General features: G+C 40.0%; 1 protein-coding gene across 1 annotated transcript; it reads right to left on the bottom strand.

Annotated features, from left to right (window-relative positions):
- Positions 1 to 2,628: 2,628 nt before the first annotated feature.
- Positions 2,629 to 5,120, bottom strand: LOC108347127 (subtilisin-like protease SBT3). The gene has a single exon (XM_017586267.2). The coding sequence runs from the start codon at positions 5,031 to 5,033 to the stop codon at positions 2,775 to 2,777; it is 2,259 nt and encodes a 752-aa protein (XP_017441756.1). The 5' UTR covers positions 5,034 to 5,120; the 3' UTR covers positions 2,629 to 2,774.
- Positions 5,121 to 23,457: the final 18,337 nt, after the last annotated feature.

Below are 23,457 nucleotides of genomic sequence, written 5' to 3'. Positions count from 1 at the left end.
GGCACTGCGCCACTGGCCACTGCTAAGCGCCACACTTCTAGTGAGCTGCCACGAAGGCTGGCGCTGAGCGCCAGGGACCTACTGTTGAGTTGTGCTCGCTCGAGCGAATTACACTTCTCGCTTTAGTGAATTGCACTGCTCGGTCCAGCGAATTTGAAAACTCGCTCGAGCGAGTTGACTTTTCCAGAGCTCATTAAATGGCTCGAAAACGAAGAAAAGAGGTAGTTTTTGGAAGGGGAAACGCTCCCATAACTCTAGGACGATGGTTTGGAGGCACAATACCACTATTGGAGCTCATGGAGGCCGCTTGAGGCATGTGGAAACATCCTTTTCTCCTCCTTGGATCTCCTTCTTCTTCCATCCACCATGTTTGCAAGCTTAAGGTTCTCCCTGAAAGTGGAGAACTAGATTCATCTTGTTAGGGATTGTTGTAGCCTATGAATTCTTGTGTAATGGATGATTGATTTGAATATATATGCTTTTACTATCAATTGCTAGTATTCTTGTTTTCAATATTAAAGCTTGCATGTAATAGGAATATTTCATGACTTGATTTGTTATTCATGGATATGAAAACATATTTTGCATGATGTAGAACTGAAACAAGAGTCCTTGTAGTTCATTGGGAGATGATTTACTTGTTGTCTTAAAATCCTAGCTCTTTAATGTGGGTTTCTTTGTTAGATTGTCCAAGAAATTGGGGTTTAATAGGGAAAAGCTCTTTTACGTAAGAAATTGGGGATTGAGTAAATTTGTGGGTTGACTTTAGTTAATTGATGGAGAGGAGATGAAATTGGGTAAGCACAAGAGTGAATTAGGTGAAAACTAACCTTAGCAATGTCAATTCACACCATTTCTAGTCTAGTCCATGTTTAAGTGTCTTCACTACCAAAGTTCACCATTGTAATTATTTGTAATTTTATCTTTTCTGCATTTAATTGTAAATGAATGTGATGTTCTACAGTCTAGATGAGTTGTTAATCGCACTATGACGAGTCTCTTGGAAAAACGATATTTGATCTTATCATTTTATATTACTTGAAACGATTCGGTACACTTACCGATTGTAACGTATCATCCAACAAGTTTTTGGCGTCGTTGTCGGAGATCAAAAACGTTGGTTAACAGGGGTGTGTTGGAAGTCTCACATCAACTAGAGATTAGGCCAATTTATAATATATATATATATATATATATATATATATATATATATATATATATATATATATATATATATATATATATATATATATATATATAGAAGGAGGGTGTTGGAAGTCTCATATCGACTAGAGATAAGGTCAATTTAAAGTATATAAGTAGGGAGCAAACCTCTCTTTATAAGCCGATTTTGTAAAGTTGAATTAGATTTAAAGTCCACTTTTTAACAAAAGAACTCTAGAAAAATAGTTTATAAAAAAGATTATGTTTTTTAAAATAATAAAACTCATTCATAGATACTTTTAAAACAAAATAAACCTACATTAAAATACTTCAAATCATTCAATTTTAAAAGAATGCAAAAATCACAATCTATGTCAAAATATAGTTAATACATGGGTTAACTATATTTAAGGATTTGAAATCTTAATTATGCTTTAGTCACTAATTCACGAAATTAAATAAAATTATGATATATATTTATAACAAAATAAACCATGATCCTTAACCAAGTGTTATATCCCTAAATTTTTAGGGTAATCCAGATTTTTTTTTTAAATTGTTAATAAAATCTCAACAAACCATAATCCTTAAAATTTTACTTCTTACTTTAGATTGTAGTCCAAAAATATTATTGCTGACGTTCACAAATATTGTCCAAGTCTTGTTGAACTTCTTTAACAAGAGTTTAAACCTTAAACAGAAGAAAATATGTCCATAAAGTAAAAAATCAAAGCTTCAGGAAAAACAAATGACTTATTCTCCAATTTTGTTGTTGTCAAACCTTCATCCTTGAACCCTTCAACCAATTTCAACTATGTTTTCCTGTTCGTCAAGTCTTAGGCCTTTAACGAAGTAAAATATATTGCAAAATAAGAAAATTGAGGGCAATGTGGGAAATAGAAAACTCAAATTAGATTGACGAAAACCACATTCCATACAATGGACAATTAGATGGGTTACTCTCTAATTTCAAACTTTAAACACAAGAAAATATGTCCACAAGTAAAGAAATCAAGAATTTTCTATGAAAAACAAATGACGTACTCTAACGTTATTGTTCTCTAACCTTCAACGTCTTCCTGATTTTAACTATGTTTTCCTCTTTTGTTTTCATCTGCAAGCCTTCAACTTAGTAGACTATGTCACAAAATAAGAAAATTTAGAACAAGGGTGGAAAACAGAAATCGATGGATTAGATTGAGAGAATGCATACAATAGACGGAGAGGTCAGAGAAAGTAAATATATGCAAGGACAAGAAAACCAAACATTTACATATTAAATGAGACTAATAAGGAAAATTTTGAGATTTCTCCTTAATAAGTAGAAGATAAATATAGTGAATAAAATAAGTATTACAAATGGTATGATAAGGAAAAAGAAGATATATATATATATATATATATATATATATATATATATATATATATATATATATATATATATATATATAAAGATAGGAAATTTTGGAGTATAAAAGAATTGATTGGCAAGTCATAGAAAATCATATTAGTCAAGTGAGAAATGATGATAATTTTCTGTAGAAAATTTCTTTAGTTAATATAGATTTTTCACTTGATTCATGTATGAGCATAGATACATATATATAATGTTAGAAGTCGAATTTGAGAGTGGTGACCACAATGGGACTCCTAACCACATGTTGGATGTCCGTCCAAATGAGATACCCAAAAGCAACTTTCTTCTCTTTCTTCTTTCGTGGACCTTCAATTCTCAACGTGTAGTTCAACTTCTCGTACTTCTCCTTGAACACTAACAATTCAGGGATCACACTGACTTCGTACCCTTCCACGGGTATAAAGCTGGCAGCATAGCTTGCAGGTCCCTCCCCTACATGGGTCACTGTTCTCTGAAATTCTTGTGCTGTACTTGAATTGTTGCTGTTGAAGAAAGCAATAAAAGAAGGGTAGTTGAGGTCCAAGGAAGCTTTGGAACAATCATTGGAAGAGGTTCTTGTGATGACGGTGATGTTTCTTTGGGTGAAGCCAAGAGCGCAGAGCAGATTAACATAATCTTGAACTCCAGCATCGTAAACAAGGCCAGGGTTAAGGGCTTTATTAGGGTTGATGTGACCAGAACCAGATGCTAAAGGAGTGGCTCGTTTGTTGTCGTTGCCAATGTCTTTGATGGGCCCTAAGGTGTTATCAACCATGTCTGATGTTGTCATGATGGCTGACCTAATGGATGCAACACTCCATTCGGGGTGTGCTCCTCTTAACAATGCTGCGACACCAGCAACATGAGGGCATGCCATGGATGTGCCACTTAACAAATTGAAGTTACTGAAAATACTTTGCGACCCAAACACTTCCACCGGAAGATTTTGAGGCCATGCAGCTAAGATTGATGTACCAGGAGCAGTGATGTCCGGTTTCAACACAAATGGACAACTACTTGAAGGTCCTCGGGAACTGTAACTATCCACACTCGGTGCTGGTTTAGTACCCAAAACTGTCATCTCAAAAGACATGCTTGCTTTCGCACTAGAGTTATTGCTCTTGATGTAAGCTTTGACAATTTCCCCATCTGCTGTGGAAATAACAATTGTTGCAAAGCTATTATCTAAGAAAAACGAACTATCGGAACTGTTTGTTATGAACACTGCCGCGACAACATTTGCTTCAAAAATGTTAGACACTTGAAGATCAATGATTGTTCCATTGTCTTCACACACCACAATCTTGGTCCTCACTTTGGCCAGTTCCTTCACTCTGTCGCACAACCCCATGAAAACAATTGGAACATGGCTAGAGGAGAAGTTTCCATGATAGAGAGACATGCCAGTTAGTTGGACTCCATTGCCAAGAGTAAGAGCCCCGTGAAATTCACGGTCCAAAGTTCCGGCAGCCACAGTTATGACCCATGGTATTCCGTTGTGAAGTCTTCCAAGGGAAGGCCCTTCGTTCCCTGCTGACGTCGACACAAAAATGTTTTTCTGCATTGCTGCAAACGTGGCTATAGCAACAGGGTCCTCGTACAAAGGTATATCATCAAAGCCAAATGACAAAGAAAGAACATCTACCCCATCAGATATCGCACTATCAATTGCGGCTATTATATCAGACATGTAAGCTCCATCTTCCCACAGGGCTTTGTACATGGCCACTCTCGCACGTGAAGCCATTCCCGTGGCTGTTCCAGAAGCATACCCAAAGTACGATGCACCTTCGACTACGCTCCCAGCTGCAGTGCTTGATGTATGAGTTCCATGACCCTCAGTGTCACGTGTTGAGTTCGCACCTATGGTGATGTTGGGGTTCTTTGCCAACAACCCTTTGTTAAAGAACCTTGCTCCAATGAGCTTCTTGTTGCATTTGATGGTACTTTCACATTGCCCTTTCCATCGTGAAGGAACCCCACCCATTCCATCGTCTCTGAAGCTTTCACTTTCTGGCCAAATTCCAGTGTCCACCAAACCAACTATGACATCCTTGCCAAACTGTGCCGCTGGCCACGCCCCTTCATTGGGGTTTAAGCCAAGGAAGGACGGTGAGTGTGTTGTGTCACGCTTGGCTGGTAAATCTCGCAAGAAAGAAACATAACCGGGGGAGGTTTTCAGAGCTTCAAGCTCTTTAGGTGAAAGGTTTGCACTGAAACCATTGATGACATTGGTGTAGGTGTAAAGCAGCTTGGTAGAAATAATAGATTTAAGATTATTACTGGTGGGTTTGGAACTTTTCAACGCTGAAGAAAGAGTGGATTGATACCAAGTGTGCTGGGTGGAGAATGCTTTGGGCATGGCTGATATATCCATGTGAATGATATAATTGTCAGACTGAGCCAACGTTGAAACAAGGTGGAGGGTTGTGATGTAGAAGAAGCAAAGAGAGAGACAAATATGGGTAGCCATGATTGGGTTAATGTGAATGACTATACAGAGCAATGTTTCTCTTTAAATAGAGAATGTAGCTAGCTATAGATGTGGTATTCCTTAACTAGCCACCATAAGATATTCTTCACTCTCAAAGTTGGAAAATGAATTTTGGGCACTTTTAAGATATTTATTTACACCTTATAAAAGAAAGATAAATAATGAATAAAAAGTATTTATAGAATGTGTCTAAAGTATGATCATCTTAAAAGTTTTCTATCCCAAAGGTATCTTTTAAGAGACCCCATTGCCCCATGATTGAGGAGCAATGTACGCCCGTGCTGTGGATGATTTTGGACACCTTTGTCTGCAACTGATCATTAATTCAATAATAATTACAAATTTTCAGCCTGATATATAATTCAAAGTTTTATTTGCAAATTAACTCATAAAATAAAAACCTATATTAGGTATTATATTTATAATTCAATGACCAGGCTGTACAAGTTTGTCTATCAATCCAGCCTGATATTAGAAACTAGAAAGCGATTTTGTCAGTTTCATTTTGATTTGTTCATACGTGGATGATGGGTTCAACTATGAGGCACATGTATATCGATATTGTCATTAATATATACTATCCCCTTCAATACGTTTATAAATTAATGAAATGGTTGCATGGATCGATCTTCATTTAACGTGCCATATGCCATGATTGAATATCCTAATTAATTGATCCACTGTATAATTTAATTGGAAAAACATGTTAGTTTTGTTTGTGGTCTTTACCCTCTCTTTTACGCTATCACCACAATTATAGGTGGGATTTTTCTGAAAATTACAAGAAGGAAATTATGTTGTCTGGAAGTGAGGAGGTCGCTGCAATCTTTCCTAGTACAAATACGTTGTATAAAAGCTTACATAATTAAGAACAATATTTGCTGAGGCGTGTAGATTCATTGTCCTTAAGGACTTATCTGTGGTGTATTGCGCGAGTCCCCCAGGATACAATAGGAACTTCCCAGTTATGAGGATCTCAAAACTAGTAAGGATCTTTAAAAAAAAGTATAAAATAAACCCAGAATAATTTCAGAAGAGGAAAAGAAGAAAGGAGAAGGAGAGAAGACTGACTTGGGATGTGTTTTTGAATGGAGAAAGAGCTCTCTATTTATAGAGTTAGTAAAAAATAAAATCAATAAAAGACAATAAAAGCCATTAAATATTTTACCGTTTGAGCACTTAATAAAATGAATTTAAACGTTATTGGCTATTAAAGTTTTGAACTACGTTGCAATCCAACGTTTTTCTTTTGCAATAATCTAACATTATTACAACAATCCCTCACTTATTGCAAAAGAAAGTTGAGTTTTTTTACTAAAAGACAGATAAGAAACTTTTATTCTGGGTCTCATAGGATGTAATGCATCAGACTTGGTATAGTAAATTATATGAACCAGTCTTAGATTGAAATACTTAACACACAATGTAGTTGGTATAGCAAGCTATATGAACCAAAGACACTTGACGTGTGTTAGAGGCTTATCAATCACAATACACCCCCACAATCCTTGTTGTTATCGCTGTGTTGCGCTTACTAGGCCATGCGCGTGCCCGGTATTCATGAGTGCTCTAAAGATCATGCCAAGATCTCATGCAAGCAGCCCCACTCGACACTCATATAGGTGATTTCATCAAGTGTATGTCGCAAATCATACAGCACCCATAAGGGATATGAAAATCATTAAAAACTTTGTTTAAGCTAAAATTCTTTCACCACGTAGAATTTTAATAACAAAGTTTAGTCTCTCAATAATGCAATCTCTAGCCCTTTCACACACACTATAGGAATGGACATAATTGATTAAAATCAATTTAGTGCAATCAGAACTAACAAGTGACTTGTTTTTACCCATATGAACCTTATTCATGGGATCTCCAATCACAAAGGTTGGGTTGTCTTCAGTTGTTTGTTTGCCAGTGGCTTAAGTCCCATTCCCCTGGATGTTTCTAATATCATATTTCTTCCCAAGGGTTTTGTGAGAGGATCTGCTAGATTCCGTTCTGACTTCACATAGTCAATGGAAATAGTTTCACTCTTTAGCAGCTGCTTCACAAAATTGTGTCTCAATTGAATATGTCTATTCTTTCCATTGTAATTTTTGTTTTTAGTTATAGCTATTGCCGATTGGCAATCATAGTGTATTGACACCGATGGGTTGGTTTCATTCCTAGTGGAATGTTTGCTAAGAAGTTTTTCAACCACTCAGCCTCCCTATTAGCCATCTCAAGAGCGACAAACTCAGATTCCATTGTTGATCTTGCAATAATTGTTTGTCTGGTTGATCTCCATGTAATCGCACCGCCCCCAAGTGTGAATATATAACCACTAGTAGATTTTGTCACATCTGAATCAAAGATGCAGTTAGCATCACAGTACCCTTCTAGTACAGCGGGAAATTCACTATATTCAATGACATAATCCATTGAAACTCTTAAGTATCTCATAAGCCTGTAAAGTGCATCCCAATGTTCTTGATTTTGACATTGAGTGTACCTACTTAGTCTACCTACTGCATAAGCAATATCAGGTCTAGAAAAGTTCATCAAGTGCAGTAAGCTCCCAATTATCTGGGCATACTGAGGCTGAGATAATGATTCTCTTCTATTTTTCATTAATTTAGATTTAGCATTATAAGGGATACTCACTGGTTTTAGGTCATAAAACCCAAACTTCTTAAGAAGTTTCTCAACGTATTGTTCTTGTGATAGTAATATACTATCTCTCATCCTTATGATTCTAATACCTAAAATCACATTGGCTTCACTCATGTCTTTCATGTCAAAGTTTGATCCTAGAAACAATTTAGTTCTAGCGACAATCTCATTGCATGTACCAAAATTTAACATGTCATCCACATACAAATATATAATGACACAATCACCATTTTCAAATTTAGAATACTATCAATATCATTAGGTGAAAAGCCAAAATTTATTTTTTCGAGTAATTAAGTAAATTTACCTATACCCTCACAGTTTTAAAATATTTAAGATTGGTAAACGAAAAAAATACCTGGTTGTGCTTTTCTCTTTGTAGGTAAAGTATACGAAAATTGACTCAAGTACCTCATCTTCTTCGTCCTCATCCGTGGTCCTTACAAATGCGATCAGAAACCATCGTTTCTGCAAGCACCTTGGCAGCCTCCGGAAGTTATGGGTTTCGCAAATACTGAGTTTTGAAAACAAAGTTTTGATCCTCCGGGATTGAGTTGTTGATGTCAGTCATAAGTGTATTGCGCGAGTCCCCCATAATACAACAGGAACTTTCCAGAATATCTCTGAGGATCTCAAAACTAGCAAGGATCTCTAAAAAAAAGTAGAAGACTGACTTGGGATGTGTTTTGGAATAGAGAAAGAGCTCTCTATTTATAGAGCTAGAAATAAATAAAATCAGTAAAAAATAATAAAAATCATTAAAAATATTTTACCGTTGAAGTACTTAATAAAATGAATTTAAACCTTATTAACAATTAAGGTTTTGAACGTTGCAATCCAACGTTTTTCTTTTGCAATAATCTAACATTATTACAACATAAATATGGATAGATAAAAACATATAACTAATAGATGATCCAGTAACTGAGTGGCTGCAATCTTTCTTTTTCGTCAATTGTATTTATTTATAAAACTCGACCGTAAAGGAAATGAAACCTGATAACACTCAAATTATAGACTTGTTGACTTTTATAGCTTTATAAGTCAACCCAAAGCGAGATATTTATATTTTATGATTGTAAAAAATTATGCCCTAACTTCATTTTCATACTAATAAAAATATAAAATAATGCTGTCATGTTATCTTTCTTCATATATCGTTCCAATTGTGTTGGTACACCAGATAAAGAGACGTTAACTGAGAAAGTGTTAGCTACAAAATAGAAACTGTAGTTATATGGACAAGCTGCTTGAAGAGATTGATGAATTAAACAATGATCCACAGTTTAAGGATCTACTCATAGTGCAAATCTGCAGAAAAAAAATTATTATCATTTTCTGTTTTTCAGATTACAAGCCCTGCTAAACGTGCTGTATTACATCATTTACAACGTTTTGGTTTCTTCCTCATTTTAATAAAGATTGTGGAAAGTAAAGACATGCATCAAAAAAAGACCAACTACTTTATTCCTAGAGTCTGTAAAATTTAAAAGGATATAAAAACTAGAAAAATTATGATTATTAATTAATGAAGTGTTTCATATTATTTTATTTTTATAATGAATAGCTAAATGTAGTAAAACAGTATGTAGTTTGTGACGGAAAAAAAATTAAGATAAGGAGAAGAGTAAAAGGACAAGAGACAACAACGAGGCACAGACCCAAGTCTGTCTAGCCATTTGTTTTTCATCGGAAAAAGCAAAATTGCAAAATGAATTTTCAAAAATTAATAGACACGAAAACGATGTTCTAGCTAGAGAATTTTGTCTTTTTGGTTGACGCATTTAAGATTCATATGATGAAAAAATGAGTGTAAACAGCTATTAATTGATATGTAGGTTTCGCTAACCCTGGTCCCAATAGGTGATTAGTAATTTGTCCTCACTTGCTCGTGAAGCTTTCTGGATTTTGGAAGCATATTGAAAGTGAAGTGGGTGACTGAATGAATGGTCTCTGCCAAATTTTGAAGGAAAAAGAATCTTTTTTTTTAGTGGGCACTCACACTTTCATGGGTGTGTTGTGGGGATGTGGTCATACATATCATACAGTATTAGCGTCTAGGCAAAGTAACCACTTGGATTCTTTTGTTCTTTTTTTTATTAGTTTAATAATATTTAAGGATGATAAAGTTAATATGAGTGAATAATGTACTTAATGAGATGAAATAAATTATAAATTATCGTATGTAATAAATTTATTGGTTTTTGTAATAATATTGTAAATTTAATATCATTATCTTTTTTCTAATTAATTAAAAGTGTAAAGAAATTCAACTTTATTAATTTTAGTATTTAAATTGATCTTCCTTGATAAGGTATAAGATTGACGTCGTCATCATGGCTCACTATATAGTTAGTAACCATAGATGTAGATAAACCTTCAAATGATATCCCACGACGCACTACTTGCAAGTGCGTATTTATTTGGACACTTTGGTTTTGGTCCATCCTCGGACATTCTTATTGCATAAAAATTGTCTTTTTTTTTCTATTTTTTGTCGTAAATAATTATTGAAGAAATTTTAGTTATTCGAGGCAAATTAGTTAGAAATAAGATCATAAAACATTGCCTAATTAAGTTTATGGGGGAAAAACTGATGGGCGCACATACCGTATAAGATGATAGCAACCTTGCAACCAAGTTAGCTATTTAGTCATGCATGAGATATTACAATTTCCTTATGCTAATAGGAAAGTTTTCAAAATAGGATATTAAGGAGACTGATTGGAACTTCGACAGTAACAAAATTCTAGTACAGATGACTACAATTTCAGATTCATCAAAATTTTCGGAGAAAATATTAAAAGGTTATTAATCCAGTAGATATTTTTCATGAAAATGGGAAATGGCCAAAAAGAATAAATAGATCACTTATTCCACTTATACTTAAGTAAAAAAAAAAAGTAGGCCTATTTCGTTGACAAAGAGTATGTACAAAATAACATCAAAGGCACTATTTATAGGACTGCAAAAAGTATTACATAAAGTTAATGATCACAAAGAGTTTGTTTTTAGTGCGATAGTGAATTGATGAACAAAATATTACACTAGTACAAGAGATTCCTTTAGAAAAAGTTGATTTACCAGGTTTATTACGCTAACATAGTAAAACAAAAATGCGGTCATATAGTGAAATTAAAATTTTAAAAATTTATATCACGATGGTTTCTAACCGTTGTGAATGTTTCAAAAATCATGATGGTTTTAAAAAAAAACAACAGTTTGATTATTTAACCTTAGTGATATAGCTAATGAGGATTAAAAATGTTTACCTTTTCACTTTCTTGTGCATGCATAGTTTTTCTCTCGGCCTTCGGTCATCAAAGTTCACTATTTCATTGCAAGTTTATTTCACATTGATCTTCTTCTTCGTCATTTTGTTTCATCTCTCTCAGTCACTCCTTTAGTCATCATTCTTCCTCGTTTTTATGCTCTCATAAGCTCATCTCGTCGTTCATTTTAAACCAACAAAGTGGCCACCTCTCTCATCGTTGCTCTTCAAACCACCAAAGCGTCGCCACTATCTCCCCCACTCTCTTTTGTCCAGCCTAGTGTCGTCGTAATACTCTAGGCGCACCACTCCCTTTTGCTTTCTTCCTAGTGCTACTCTTCGTTCCAAGTAAGTTGACTTTTCTTTATTTTTTAATTTGATTAATGTTTGTTATTTATAAATTATACATAATTAAGATTAATTGAAACACATGAATCTGTTGATTAGACAATGGACGATAGATTTCAGGACATGATCGGTGATGTTTGAGTACAGTCTTTTGTTGAAGCTGTGTATGAAAATATGTCTATCGATGCAAATACTTTGTAATATCTTGATTCAACTAACTTCACACGACTATCAACAGTGTTAAGGTTGATGAATTTGAAGACATTAAATGGATGGAGTAATAAAAGTTTCACAAAATTGTTTTAGTTGTTGAAGGAAATGTTTTCTACAAGTAATACATTACCTAATCAAAATTATGATGCAAAGAAAATACTTTGTCCGATTAGTATGGAATATCAAAAGATTCATTCATGCTTTAGTGATTGTATTTTATATAGAAAGGAGTTTACAAAGTTAAAAAGTTGTCCCAAGTATGGTTTGTCATGTTATAAGGTCAAAGATAATGACCAGGAGAAATGTACATCAACAAAGTCATACTACGAATTTACATTGCTCCATATATAGCTAAGTAAGTTTATCCTTATTGAGTAAGTTACATTTTAGCTTTTTAAATATGTTTTAACTATTTTTTAATGCAGTCATCATTGACTATTGCTAGTTATACCATTGCATGGTTTTTCTTCTTGTAGAAAAGCCCCATGGTCACTTGAAAAATATAGTAGATATGTAAGTTTATTTTTAGAAAAACCTACAAAATCCCATTGACCTTGAACATACAATGTCATTTTTTTCACATTAAATATTATTATATTTAGTGAGTGATAGATCAAGTGTCACAACTCAATATGTCATATGGCAATTTCTCAAGGTATTTATAATATTATCATTTATTTACTATGTATTATCATATAATTTATCTAAACAAACTAGTAGTTTTGGGCGTGACTACTACGTCATGCAACGGATGACAATCATTGTGGAAGCTAGTTATGAAAGCGATTGGGATGAAGTAATATGATATATCATTTAAACATATATCTTAATTCATTTTTTTGTGTATTAATTTTAACTTCAATTTACTTTTGCAAAATTTTAATGACGAAATGTTAATGGATTCAGAGGCATTATTCTATGTTAAGAAAACATGGACAAAGTATTTTTTTTTAGATAATAATTTAAAAGTTGATGGTTAGATTTAGTTTAGTAGTTGTCAATGTTTAAAAACTTTGTTTAAAGATTAAATAGTTATCTTTAAGATTCATTATGCTATATTATATCTATTTGAATTGACTATATTTTTTGAAACTTTTAACAGATTTTTGATAAAACTTGCAAATAAGTTATTCAAAAAAACAAACCAACTTCCACGACGATTATAACATAATGATATAGACTATTTCGATGAAAGTTATGACATAAATAGTTGTGATAGACTTGTTGTTTCTGCTGAATGGGACCGGGGAAAACTCTTGCTACCTCCGTCCGGAAACACTCCTCCTCCTTCGATCGGTCTTCCTTCGATCGGTCTTCCTCCTCTCGCCCCCTCTGCGCTCGGTATCAGTATGAATGGGTTGACCTGCAGCAAACACTCCGACGATCAAGTCAGAATGGGCTCTCGCAAGTCTATAATTATCAAAAGAATAGAGAGTTTACCTTCTCCTTTGACTACTATTTATACAATTTCAGAGAATATTCCCCATTAATTTACCTCTTAATGGCTTTCAATGCACATTTTAAATACTCGACAAGGACCGTTACCTCATTAACCACACATTTATGAGCATTCAACTGCTGTCTCCAGCCCGCAATTTTACACAACTTCCCGATCGGCTACGTTGTGCTTACGAGCTCCGATCGGACATACCAGGTATGGAACACCTGATCGGGTGCGTCTAAATCTTCCCGAGGGTGAAACACCCGATCGGTTGTGTCTAAATCTTCCCGGTCGGTTGTCCATCCTCGGTAGTAACACAAGTCCCCCAAGTCCTAGCAAAAATACTTTTGCATAGGGTTTTGAAGTGATCTCCGTTCGGCCAGTATCTTTCTTTGTTGCGCCAAGTCTGACACGCTAACACTTGCTTTAGTGAAAGTTGTAAAGTCCCGCCTGTAACTTTTTAGGCGGGAAATGTGAAAAACTGAAATGTCAGATTGCCTGATCCGTCAGATCTTTTCGTAGTCAAAACATCAAGTCACTTGGGCCGTCAGATCTTCTGACGTTTGGCGCTTCGGATATACCCGTTGAGCCAGTTTTAATCTCGGTATAAATACCCATTCTTTTACCCTAATTTTTCACTTTAATCTCCTCGCCGTCGCCAGCCTCTCCTTCCTCTGAAGCCTCTCCTTCCTCTGAATATTCCTCTGCTCCTTCGGTTCTCCACTCAGGTAATCATGTCTTCTGATTTTTCCGGCGATGAGGGTAGGGGGTATGCTGACAATGACAATGCCAGTCCATCCTCTTCCTCCTTGGCTGTATTCTCTGGTCCCGGTGCTAGGGCCTCCCCTTCCGGGAACTCCTCCAATCTCCTGGTTGACAGCGACGCTCCTGACGAAGTTGCCATCCACGTGGATTCAACCAGCACTTGGGACGGAAAGCCCCGAGCTTGGCCACCGGTTCCCGGCTACGAATGGGTGCCTCACGAAGTTAGGCAACTTCCTTCCTCTTTCTACGACCGCCAGGCTTTCCGCAACCTAATCCCCCACGTCTGCCTGGTCAAGAGTGCCGACGACGCCAGGCATTTCAAACTAGCCATCTGTCAGAGGACCGAGCGCGTCTGCCACGGTCGGGGCAACTACCCCTCTGATTTCTTCTACGTCTATGCGACAATGTTCAAGGATTTAAAGGTTCTTCTGCCCTTCTCTGATTTTCAGATGGGTGTACTAAGAACACTTAACTTGGCTCCTACTCAGTTGCACCTGAACGGTTGGGCCTTCATGCAAGCGTTCTCCGCCATCTGCTCGGGTTTAGCTCTCTACCCGACCCCTGTCGCCTTCCTTTACTTCTTCCACGTACAGCCTCATCCATCCAAGCCTTGGGTTTCCTTCCGGACGGTCGAGAACAAACATCTGTTAACCCTCTACAACAGTTCCTATAAAGACTTTAAAAACCACTTCTTTAAAGTCGTGCCGACGGAAATCGGCCACCAGAGCTTTTGCTTCCCGACCGGAGAGGCCAAGTTTCCTTTCTACTGGACCCGAGATCCACGAAAAGTCCTTTCATGGCCTAAACCCCAGATGGCTCCCGAGGACCTGGACTTAATAAACCAGCTTTGTCAGCTACCCCCCAAGTCCTCTTGCCGTGCTCTGATCGGGTTTTTGGGCAACACAAATCTTTCATCTAACGTGTTCAGTAAGCTATCCTTGATCGTCTTTCATCGAGCAGCCGTTTGTAACTTATCTGAATTTTCTTCCACTTTGCAGATTACCTATCGAAGATGGATCCTTCCAAGAACAGCACCTTCGCCCGCCTGTTCGCTTAGAGGGGGGGCGATGTGAGAAAACCGGGCGGGAGTTCATCCCAAGCCCCCTCTGCTGTTGCTAAACCTGTCACTCCCTGTCTAGTGCCACAGGTTTCCATTCCTCCGCCTCCGGTCGAGACTATGGCCGATCCAGCGCCTCCTTCCAAGTCCCCCCCGAAGAAGAAGGGGAAACGAAAGGCCGCTCGGGAGACCTCTACCGAGTCCAAGCATGCCAAGAGGAGTTTGCCCGACGGGCCTCCTCTCCCCAGTCTTCTGAGTCCCAACTCCTGGGTGGCCAAGCATCTCCACTTCGACCACTTTGCCGAGGACAAGGACCTGGTCAGTGGGATGGTCGAGGAAGAGGCCTCCAACATGTCTCTGGAGCTGACGGCACGGGCGGCCTTATGTCAAACCTACGCCGCCCACAAAAAAGCCTCTGCTTCCGCCGAGCTGCAAGTGCTCCAAGCAAAGCTCGAATCTACTATTAAGGCCAACCAGGACCTTACTCTTCGGCTAGCCGAGACCGAACGGATGGCGGAAGAGGACAAGAAGAAAGCCAGCACACTGTTGGCCGAGGGTCGTGCTGCTCAGCGTCGTATGCAACGGTCCCTGGATGATGCACAACTGGACCTGCAGAAGGCCACTGCTTCCAACACAACATTGACGACCGAACGGGATTCTCTTCTCGATTGGGTAACCAAGTTGGAGGCAGAAGTCAAGCTGTTGGGTGATGAAGTAGTGAACGAGCATGTGCTCGTTTTTGACAAGGCTCTCGCCCAGTGCCACTTGCTTTTCCAAGTGCCTACCGACGACCCTCGTCTGGACGTGAGCATGATGGTGGTGGACGACAAACTGGTTCCCATCCATGTTCCCCCATCTTCTCCTCCGGTTGGCCAGAATGTCGAAGCTGTCGTCGAAGCAGTTGGGGAGACTAGCGAAGCTGAAGGCCAACCATAAACTCATAGACTTAGGATTTTACTGATTTTGCAATTTACCTTGTAACAACTTTTGGAAATTTAATGAAAAATTTCAAGTTCTTTTTGCCATTCTGCCTTCTCCCTTTTTACTTGCATTTTCATGTTTTACTTGTCTTCCCGCGCATAGCTTTTCATTTCACGCTTGGTTTGCCTCGTAATAATGCCGCTCGGTTTAGGTCTTAGGAGCTCTCTAGAAGCGTGCCCTAAGACCAAGGTGAGAGTTCACAAAAGAAATCTGCCTCACCCGTTCGGTTTAGGTCTTAGGAGCTCTCTAGAAGCGTGCCCTAAGACCAAGGTGAGAGTTCACAAAAGAAATATGCCTCACCCGCTCGGTTTAGGTCTTAGGAGCTCTCTAGAAGCGTGCCCTAAGACCAAGGTGAGAGTTCACAAAAGAAATCTACCTCACCTGCTCGGTTTAGGTCTTAGGAGCTCTCTAGAAGCGTGCCCTAAGACCAAGGTGAGAGTTCACAAAAGAAATCTACCTCACCCGCTCGGTTTAGGTCTTAGGAGCTCTCTAGAAGCGTGCCCTAAGACCAAGGTGAGAGTTCACAAAAGAAATCTGCCTCACCTGCTCGGTTTAGGTCTTAGGAGCTCTCTAGAAGCGTGCCCTAAGACCAAGGTGAGAGTTCACAAAAGAAATCTGCCTCACCCGCTCGATTTAGGTCTTAGGAGCTCTCTAGAAGCGTGCCCTAAGACCAAGGTAAGAGTTCACAAAAGAAATCTGCCTCACCCGCTCGGTTTAGGTCTTAGGAGCTCTCTAGAAGCGTGCCCTAAGACTAAGGTGAGAGTTCACAAAAGAAATCTGCCTCACCTGCTCGGCTGTTAAAACATGACGCAAATTTCGTGATAAGCAATGTATTATTGATATGAAATAAGGAGTACAAAGCTCTTAGCTGAAATAAAACTTTAAATGAGACGCATTCCATGTATTGGGTATAGCCTTTCCCGTTAGGTGTTCCAGGCGGTATGCTCCCTTTTGCAAATTCTCTACCACCCTGAATGGGCCTTCCCAATTTGCAGCTAATTTTCCCGCCGATCGGTCCCGTCGGGCTTCTGCTGTTTTTCTCCACACAAGGTCTCCTTCAGCAAATTGTCGCGGCTTGACCTTGGTGTTGTAGCGTCTCGCCAACAGTCTCTTTTTAGCCTCCGCTCGGATCATCGCTACTTCTCTCCGCTCGTCCAAAGTTTCGAGCTCCACACGAAGTTCCTCATTATTAGCTTGGAGATTTTCGACCTCTCTTCGAATAGTAGGCTCGCCTACTTCCACTGGTAACATTGCGTCCATTCCGTACGTTAAGTTGAATGGGGTTTCCCCCGTTGTACCGTGCGGAGTGCAACGATATCCCCACAAGACCTCCTGAAGCTCATCTACCCAAAGGCCCTTTGGCTTCTCCCAGCCTTTTCTTCAACTCAGAGACGATCAATTTGTTGACTGCTTCCACTTGGCCGTTCGTTTGGGATGCTTTACCGAGCTTGTGACATGCTTAATTCCCAACTTCTTGTAAAATTCTCCTAAGCCCTTGTCAATGAACTGTCGGCCATTGTCTGTAACTATAACTTTGGGAATTCCAAATCTGCAAATGAGCGTCCACATAAACTTTTGAACCCTCGCTGCCGTGATTGTTGCGAGCGGTTCTGCCTCCACCCACTTAGTAAAATAGTCAACTGCCACCAGTAGGAACTTCTTCTACGCTCGGCCCACAGGAAAGGGTCCGACAATATCTACTCCCCACTGCGCGAACGGCCATGGTGATATCAGACTATGCAACTCGGCTGGTGGAAGATTAAGATTCCTGCCATGCTCCTGACACTTCAAGCATTTCTACACAAACTCTTTACAATCTCTCTCTACCGTTGGCCAAAAGTAGCCCGCCCTTATAACTTTGGCACGCAACGCTCGCTGCCCTGTATGCATTCCGCACGCCCCCTCGTGCAGCTCCCTCATCACATACTCAGCTTCCTCCATCGATACACACTTCAACAAGGGCGAGGAGAAACCTCTTTTGTACAGATCTTCTCCTATCAACAAATACCGAGCGGCTTTTTTAGCCTCAGCCACTCGAACGTGCAAGCCATTCTCCTGCCTTTGAATGACTTCTCTTATATCTTTCCTCTATTCAGGCTGATCGGAGACCTCGTGAACGGCCAAACACTCCACCGACGGGTTTATCATGACCTGCCTTATAACTGATGACAAGTGATCCTTCCCTTTGTTATTGGCGAGTTTGGATTGGATATCCGCCCTCGCGTTCTGTTCCCTTGGCACATGTTTGAATTCCACCGTCCGGAACTGCTTTACCAACTCTTTGATCTTGTGGAAATATCGAAGCAGCTGATCATCCTTGGTCTGGAAGGTCTCCGTTAGCTGTCCTACCACCAATTGGGAATCCGTTCGGCATTTGACTGCAACAGCCCCCAAGTCCTTTGCCAGCTCGAGCCCCGCCAGTACTGCTTCATACTCGGCCTGGTTATTACTTATCTTGAACCGAAAGACAATTGCCTGTTCGACAATAAAGTCGTTCGGTCCTTCCAACACAATCCCCGCTCCACCACCAGACTTTTCAGAGGATCCATCCACGTAAAGGATCCATTTAGGATGCCCTTCTTCTTCCCTAGGTAACTCGACCGCAAAGTCGGCCAAATGTTGCCCTCGAATAGACCCTTTTGGTTCAAACTGGAGTCCAAATTCAGACAACTCCACAGACCATCCTACTATCCTCCCGGCCAAATCTGGTTTGCGCAGGATCTTCGCGATCGGGTGGTCCGTTCGGACTACCACCTGATTACTCTAGAAGTATGGCCTTAAACGCCGTGCTGCCATCACTAATGCCAAAGCGATCTTCTCAACTCGCTTGTATCTGGTCTCCGCCGGTTGCAACGTTCGACTAACGAAGTACACGAGTTTGAACTCGGGTTGCTCCTGTACCAACGCCGAGCAGACCGTGTCCTCCGAGACCGCTAGGAATAGTTGCAACGCATGTCCTGCCTCGGGTCGCCCCATGACCGGTGGGCTGACCAGTATTCGCTTAACTTCATCAAAAGCTTGCTCACACTGGTCGTCCCAATCCACTCCTGTACTCTTCTTCATAATTCTGACTATCGGCTTTATCCGTTCGGCTAACCTAGGAATAAAGCGAGATAGTGAAGTCAGCCTACCCACCAGCCTCTGAACCTCCTTCAGCTTTTGCGGGCTCCTCATTTCCAATATCGTTCGGCATTTATCGGGGTTCACCTCGATGCCTCTAGTTGTTAGCAGGAATCCCAGAAATTTTCCCGTCGGCACCCCGAAAGTACACTTGGTCGGATTAAGGCGCATGTTATACTTGCGAACCTGGTGGAACACTTCCTCCAAGTCTCTCACATGGTCTTCCACCGAACGGCTTCTCACCACCATGTCGTCCACATATACCTTCATGCATCTGCCGATCTGGTCTGCAAAGACCCTATCCATCAACCGTTGGTACGTGGCTCCTGCATTCTTCAACCCGAACGGCATAAATTCATAACAGTAATTAGCCCGCTCGGTGATGAATGTTGTCTTGTTGCTATCTGGGGGAAACATAGGAATCTGATTATATCCTGAATATGCATCCAGGAAACTCAGCACATGGAAGCCTGACGCCCCATCCACTAACGCATCAATACTAGGTAGTGGGTAAGAGTCCTTCGGGCAGGCTTTATTCAGATCCGTGAAGTCCGTACACATTCTCCACTGCCCGCTCATCTTCTTCACCATCACAACGTTTGCCAGCCAGGTTGTGTACTTGATTTCACGAATGAAATCTGCTTCCAACAACTTCTTCACCTCAACTGCCACTGCCGATCGCTTTTCTTCCCCCAATCTTCTCTTCTTTTGGGCCACCGTTCGGGCTTCCTTAAACAGTGCCAGCTTGTGCGACATAACCCTTGGGTGGATTCCTGGCATATCAGCTGCAGTCCAAGCAAATAAGTCTTGGTTCTTCTTTAATAAAGTGCCAATTATTCTGGCCTGATCCTCACCCAACTCACTCCCGATGGTGGTAACTTGCTCCTCCCTCTGCCCAAGGCCAAAGGGCTTGGTCTCTCCCATCGGCTCTATCCGATCGTCCGTATTCGTCCTCGGATCCAAGTCTGCCATAGCTACTTCCGATCGCCTCCTCCTTTGTCGGGCGGGTGGATCTGATGATGATGGCTGCACCTTCAACCCCGCCATATAACATTCCTGTGCGATCCTCTGATCAGACCGAACGGTACAGATATTTCCATTATCTAATGGAAACTTAAGCGTGAGGTGGGGTGTGGAAACAATTGCCCCGAACGCATTCAGACATGGTCGTCCCAACAGCACATTGTAAGAGGTGCTCGCATCCACCAGCAAGAACCTGGTTTTCACCTCCTTACTCCGTTCGGTTCCTAGGCATGTTCTGAGATCCACATAGCCCCTGGTGTCTACTCTCTCCCCCGAGAATCCTACTATCTTTCGTTGTAAGGGGCGATCAAATCCTCAGATATATCCATCTGTTGGAATGTCTTCCAATACAGAATGTTGACTGAGCTGCCATGGTCCACCAACACCTTTCCCAAACTATACCGGGCAATAACTGCCGTTATCACCATCGGGTCATCCTCATCTGGATCGGGAGCATGGAAATCTTCATCTGTAAACGTGATGGGCGGCATAGAACGCTTTCTCACATCTACCCTATGGACGCTTTTAAGCTCCCTCAGGTTTCTCTTCCTTGCGGACGCCGACGACCCTCCCGCAAATCCACCCGAGATGGTGTTTATCGTTCCTCGCAGTGATCGGTCATGACTGCGGCTTCTACTCCTCCTGCGGTCGGGACGCCTGTCCTCTCTTCTGTCACTTCTTTCCACCCTAGCCCTTCTGGGCGGACTTCTCGTCTTTCGTTCCTCCTTGACAAACCTCTTCAGATGACCCGCCCGGATCAATTCTTCCACCTTATCCTTCAACACCGTGCAGTCCTCGGTGTTATGTCCTATGTTCAGATGAAAGGTGCAATGCTTAGTTCCATCTGCTTTAGGTGATGACCGAGAAGGTCTCACCTTTAATAAATCTGCACTAAGGGCTTCCTCCAGCACCCTTGCCCTTGGCACATTCAATGGGGTGTACCGGTCGTACCTACCCCCCCTCGGGCCATCTCTAAACTTCTGGCCCTTTGGTTGTTCGCCCGGAACGAACGGTTTCTTGCCTTCTTTTTTCTCCTGCCCCAAACTCATACCTTGATCTTGTTGTCGTCTCTAAATCGCCCTCATTTCTTCTATTCGAATGAATCGAGCGGCCCTCTCTTGCAACTCGTCCAGGTTTAATGGGGGTTACACGAACAAGTTATCAGCAAACGGGGAAGGTCTCAGCGTAGTAGCTAAAGTACTGATGGTAAACTTCTTGTCTACCCCCCTTACTTGCCGAGCGGTTCTATTGAACCTGTCCATGAAATCCCTAAGACTTTCTCCCTTCTCCTGCTTTATGTTAGTCAATTCCAGATACGTCAGATTCCGCGCTCTACCCGCCGAAAACTGTCGTTCAAACATATCCCTCAAGGTGGCAAAACTATTGATGGTTCGGGGTCTTAACGAGTGGAACCAGGCCAAAGCTTCTCCTTTTATTGACAAGAAAAAAACTCTGCACCACACATTTTCCCTGGGGGAGTAAATGGTCATCGCATCAACAAAAGACCTCAAATGCTCCTCCGGATCCCCCGAGCCATCATACTTCTCCAAGGCCGGGAATGCTCTGTCCGGAATCTGCTCCTCCATGATCACTGTTGTGAACGGATGCAATGCTCGGGCTCGACCGGCCGGGGCCGGACGGTTTGCAGTTCGATGCGAGCCGGCCTCACTTTGCTCTCCCCCCTGATAATAGCTATCAGGATTGGGATCTGTGTCCTCCTCTGAGTCCGGCTCAGTTTCCGGCATCTCTACAATTGGCGGTGTATGAGCGCGCGCGGAGGATTGGCGATTAGCTTGCGCCCCTCCTGCCGCATCACGCTCGGCTCTCAACATTTCAATCTCTGCCTGCAATACCTCCATTCTCCTTCTCATCTCCTGTAAAAACGTTGTCGGGTCCTACTTCATCCTTCCGGTCGTAATAGGTTGTCTTCAACTACCCTCGGCCCCACGGTGGGCGCCAAAATGTTTCTGCTGAATGGGACCGGGGAAAACTCCTGCTACCTCCGTCCGGAAACACTCCTCCTCCTCCGATCGGTCTTCCTCCTCTCGCCCCCTCTGCGCTCGGTATCAGTATGAATGTGTTGACCTGCAGCAAACACTTCGACGATCAAGTCAGAATGGGCTCTCGCAAGTCTATAATTATCAAAAGAACAGAGAGTTTACCTTCTCCTTTGACTATTTTTTATACAATTTCAGAGAATATTCCCCATTAATTTACCTCTTAATGGTTTTCAATGCACATTTTAAATACTCGACAAGGACCGTTACCTCATTAACCACACATTTATGAGCATTCAACTGCTGTCTCCAGCCCGTAATTTTACACAACTGCCCGATCGGCTACGTTGTGCTTACGAGCTCCGATCGGACATACCAGGTATGGAACACCCGATCGGGTGCGTCTAAATCTTCCCGAGGGTGAAACACCCGATCGGTTGTGTCTAAATCTTCCAGGTCGGTTGTCCATCCTCGATAGTAACACTTGTCATAACCAAACTCTTTGAATTTAGGACTACATGATATCACAACAATTAAGAATCAAACCGTTGTAATAATTTAATTCAAAATTTTAATTATTTTTTATATAATTTATTTGTTTAATAATAATATATAACACTGTTGTAAGTTTATAACAATCACAATATTGTTCAAACTGTCATCATTTTAATCAAATTTTTCATAACAACGTGATCAACAACAAGATGTTGAAGTCTGTTGAAAAATCTTGATTTATATCAAAGGCAAAATGTTCTTATGAACCTCAATCAAAATTTTGATTATATTAACTAAATAAATACAACCACACCACCAATATTGTGTGAGAATAATATATTTAATATTGATTGAGAAATATATTTGTCCTGTATGTTGATAAAATGTTGATTTTTTATATTCATTGTTTAAAAAATATGATCTAAACTGCCATTACCTCAAAATAACAATGAATATCGAATAAAAAAAAGTAGAGTTTAATATTGACTAAAACAATAATATTGTTCAATAATAAAACTTTTACCGTGATAATGTGAAAAAATGATATTGTCTTACATTAGGAAAAAAATAATCCTACAAAAAATTACCTCAATTAACTTTAACCCGAAAGAAAACTCTACTTATAATTGAAAAACTGATATTAAATCGAAGATGCTCTACAAATAATGTTTCCATAAAAATTGAGACAACAATATATATATGAATTAATAATACTCAACTCCATCGCAATATATATATATATATATATATATATATATATATATATATATATATATATATAAAGGACACAAATAAAAAGTCTAAAAAAATTATAAATATAAAAATGTAAAAAAAAAAATCAAATTCACACTTTTTATATAAATTTTGTAACATTTACCAATAATACCATTCGAAATGTTAGCACCTATGCAAAGATAAATTAGTTTGAAGTTATCAGCCGAATTTGTTGGTTTTCGTAGGATTTTTCATGGATAAGTGGTTGTCCTTAATTAGCATCAACCAAATTGTCTCTAAGGATATCTTCTTCTTTTTTATGA

This window comes from Vigna angularis, chromosome 9, assembly GCF_016808095.1.
Source record: "Vigna angularis cultivar LongXiaoDou No.4 chromosome 9, ASM1680809v1, whole genome shotgun sequence".
NCBI classification, from domain to species: Eukaryota; Viridiplantae; Streptophyta; class Magnoliopsida; order Fabales; family Fabaceae; genus Vigna; species Vigna angularis.
Note: the sequence above shows the minus strand (reverse complement) of the source record. Positions and strands in the feature narration are given on the sequence as shown.

What these genes read in the sequence shown, in the direction of transcription:
- LOC108347127 (XM_017586267.2), bottom strand. Translation starts at nt 5,033, where the DNA reads ATGGCTACCCATATTTGTCTCTCTCTTTGCTTCTTCTACATCACAACC.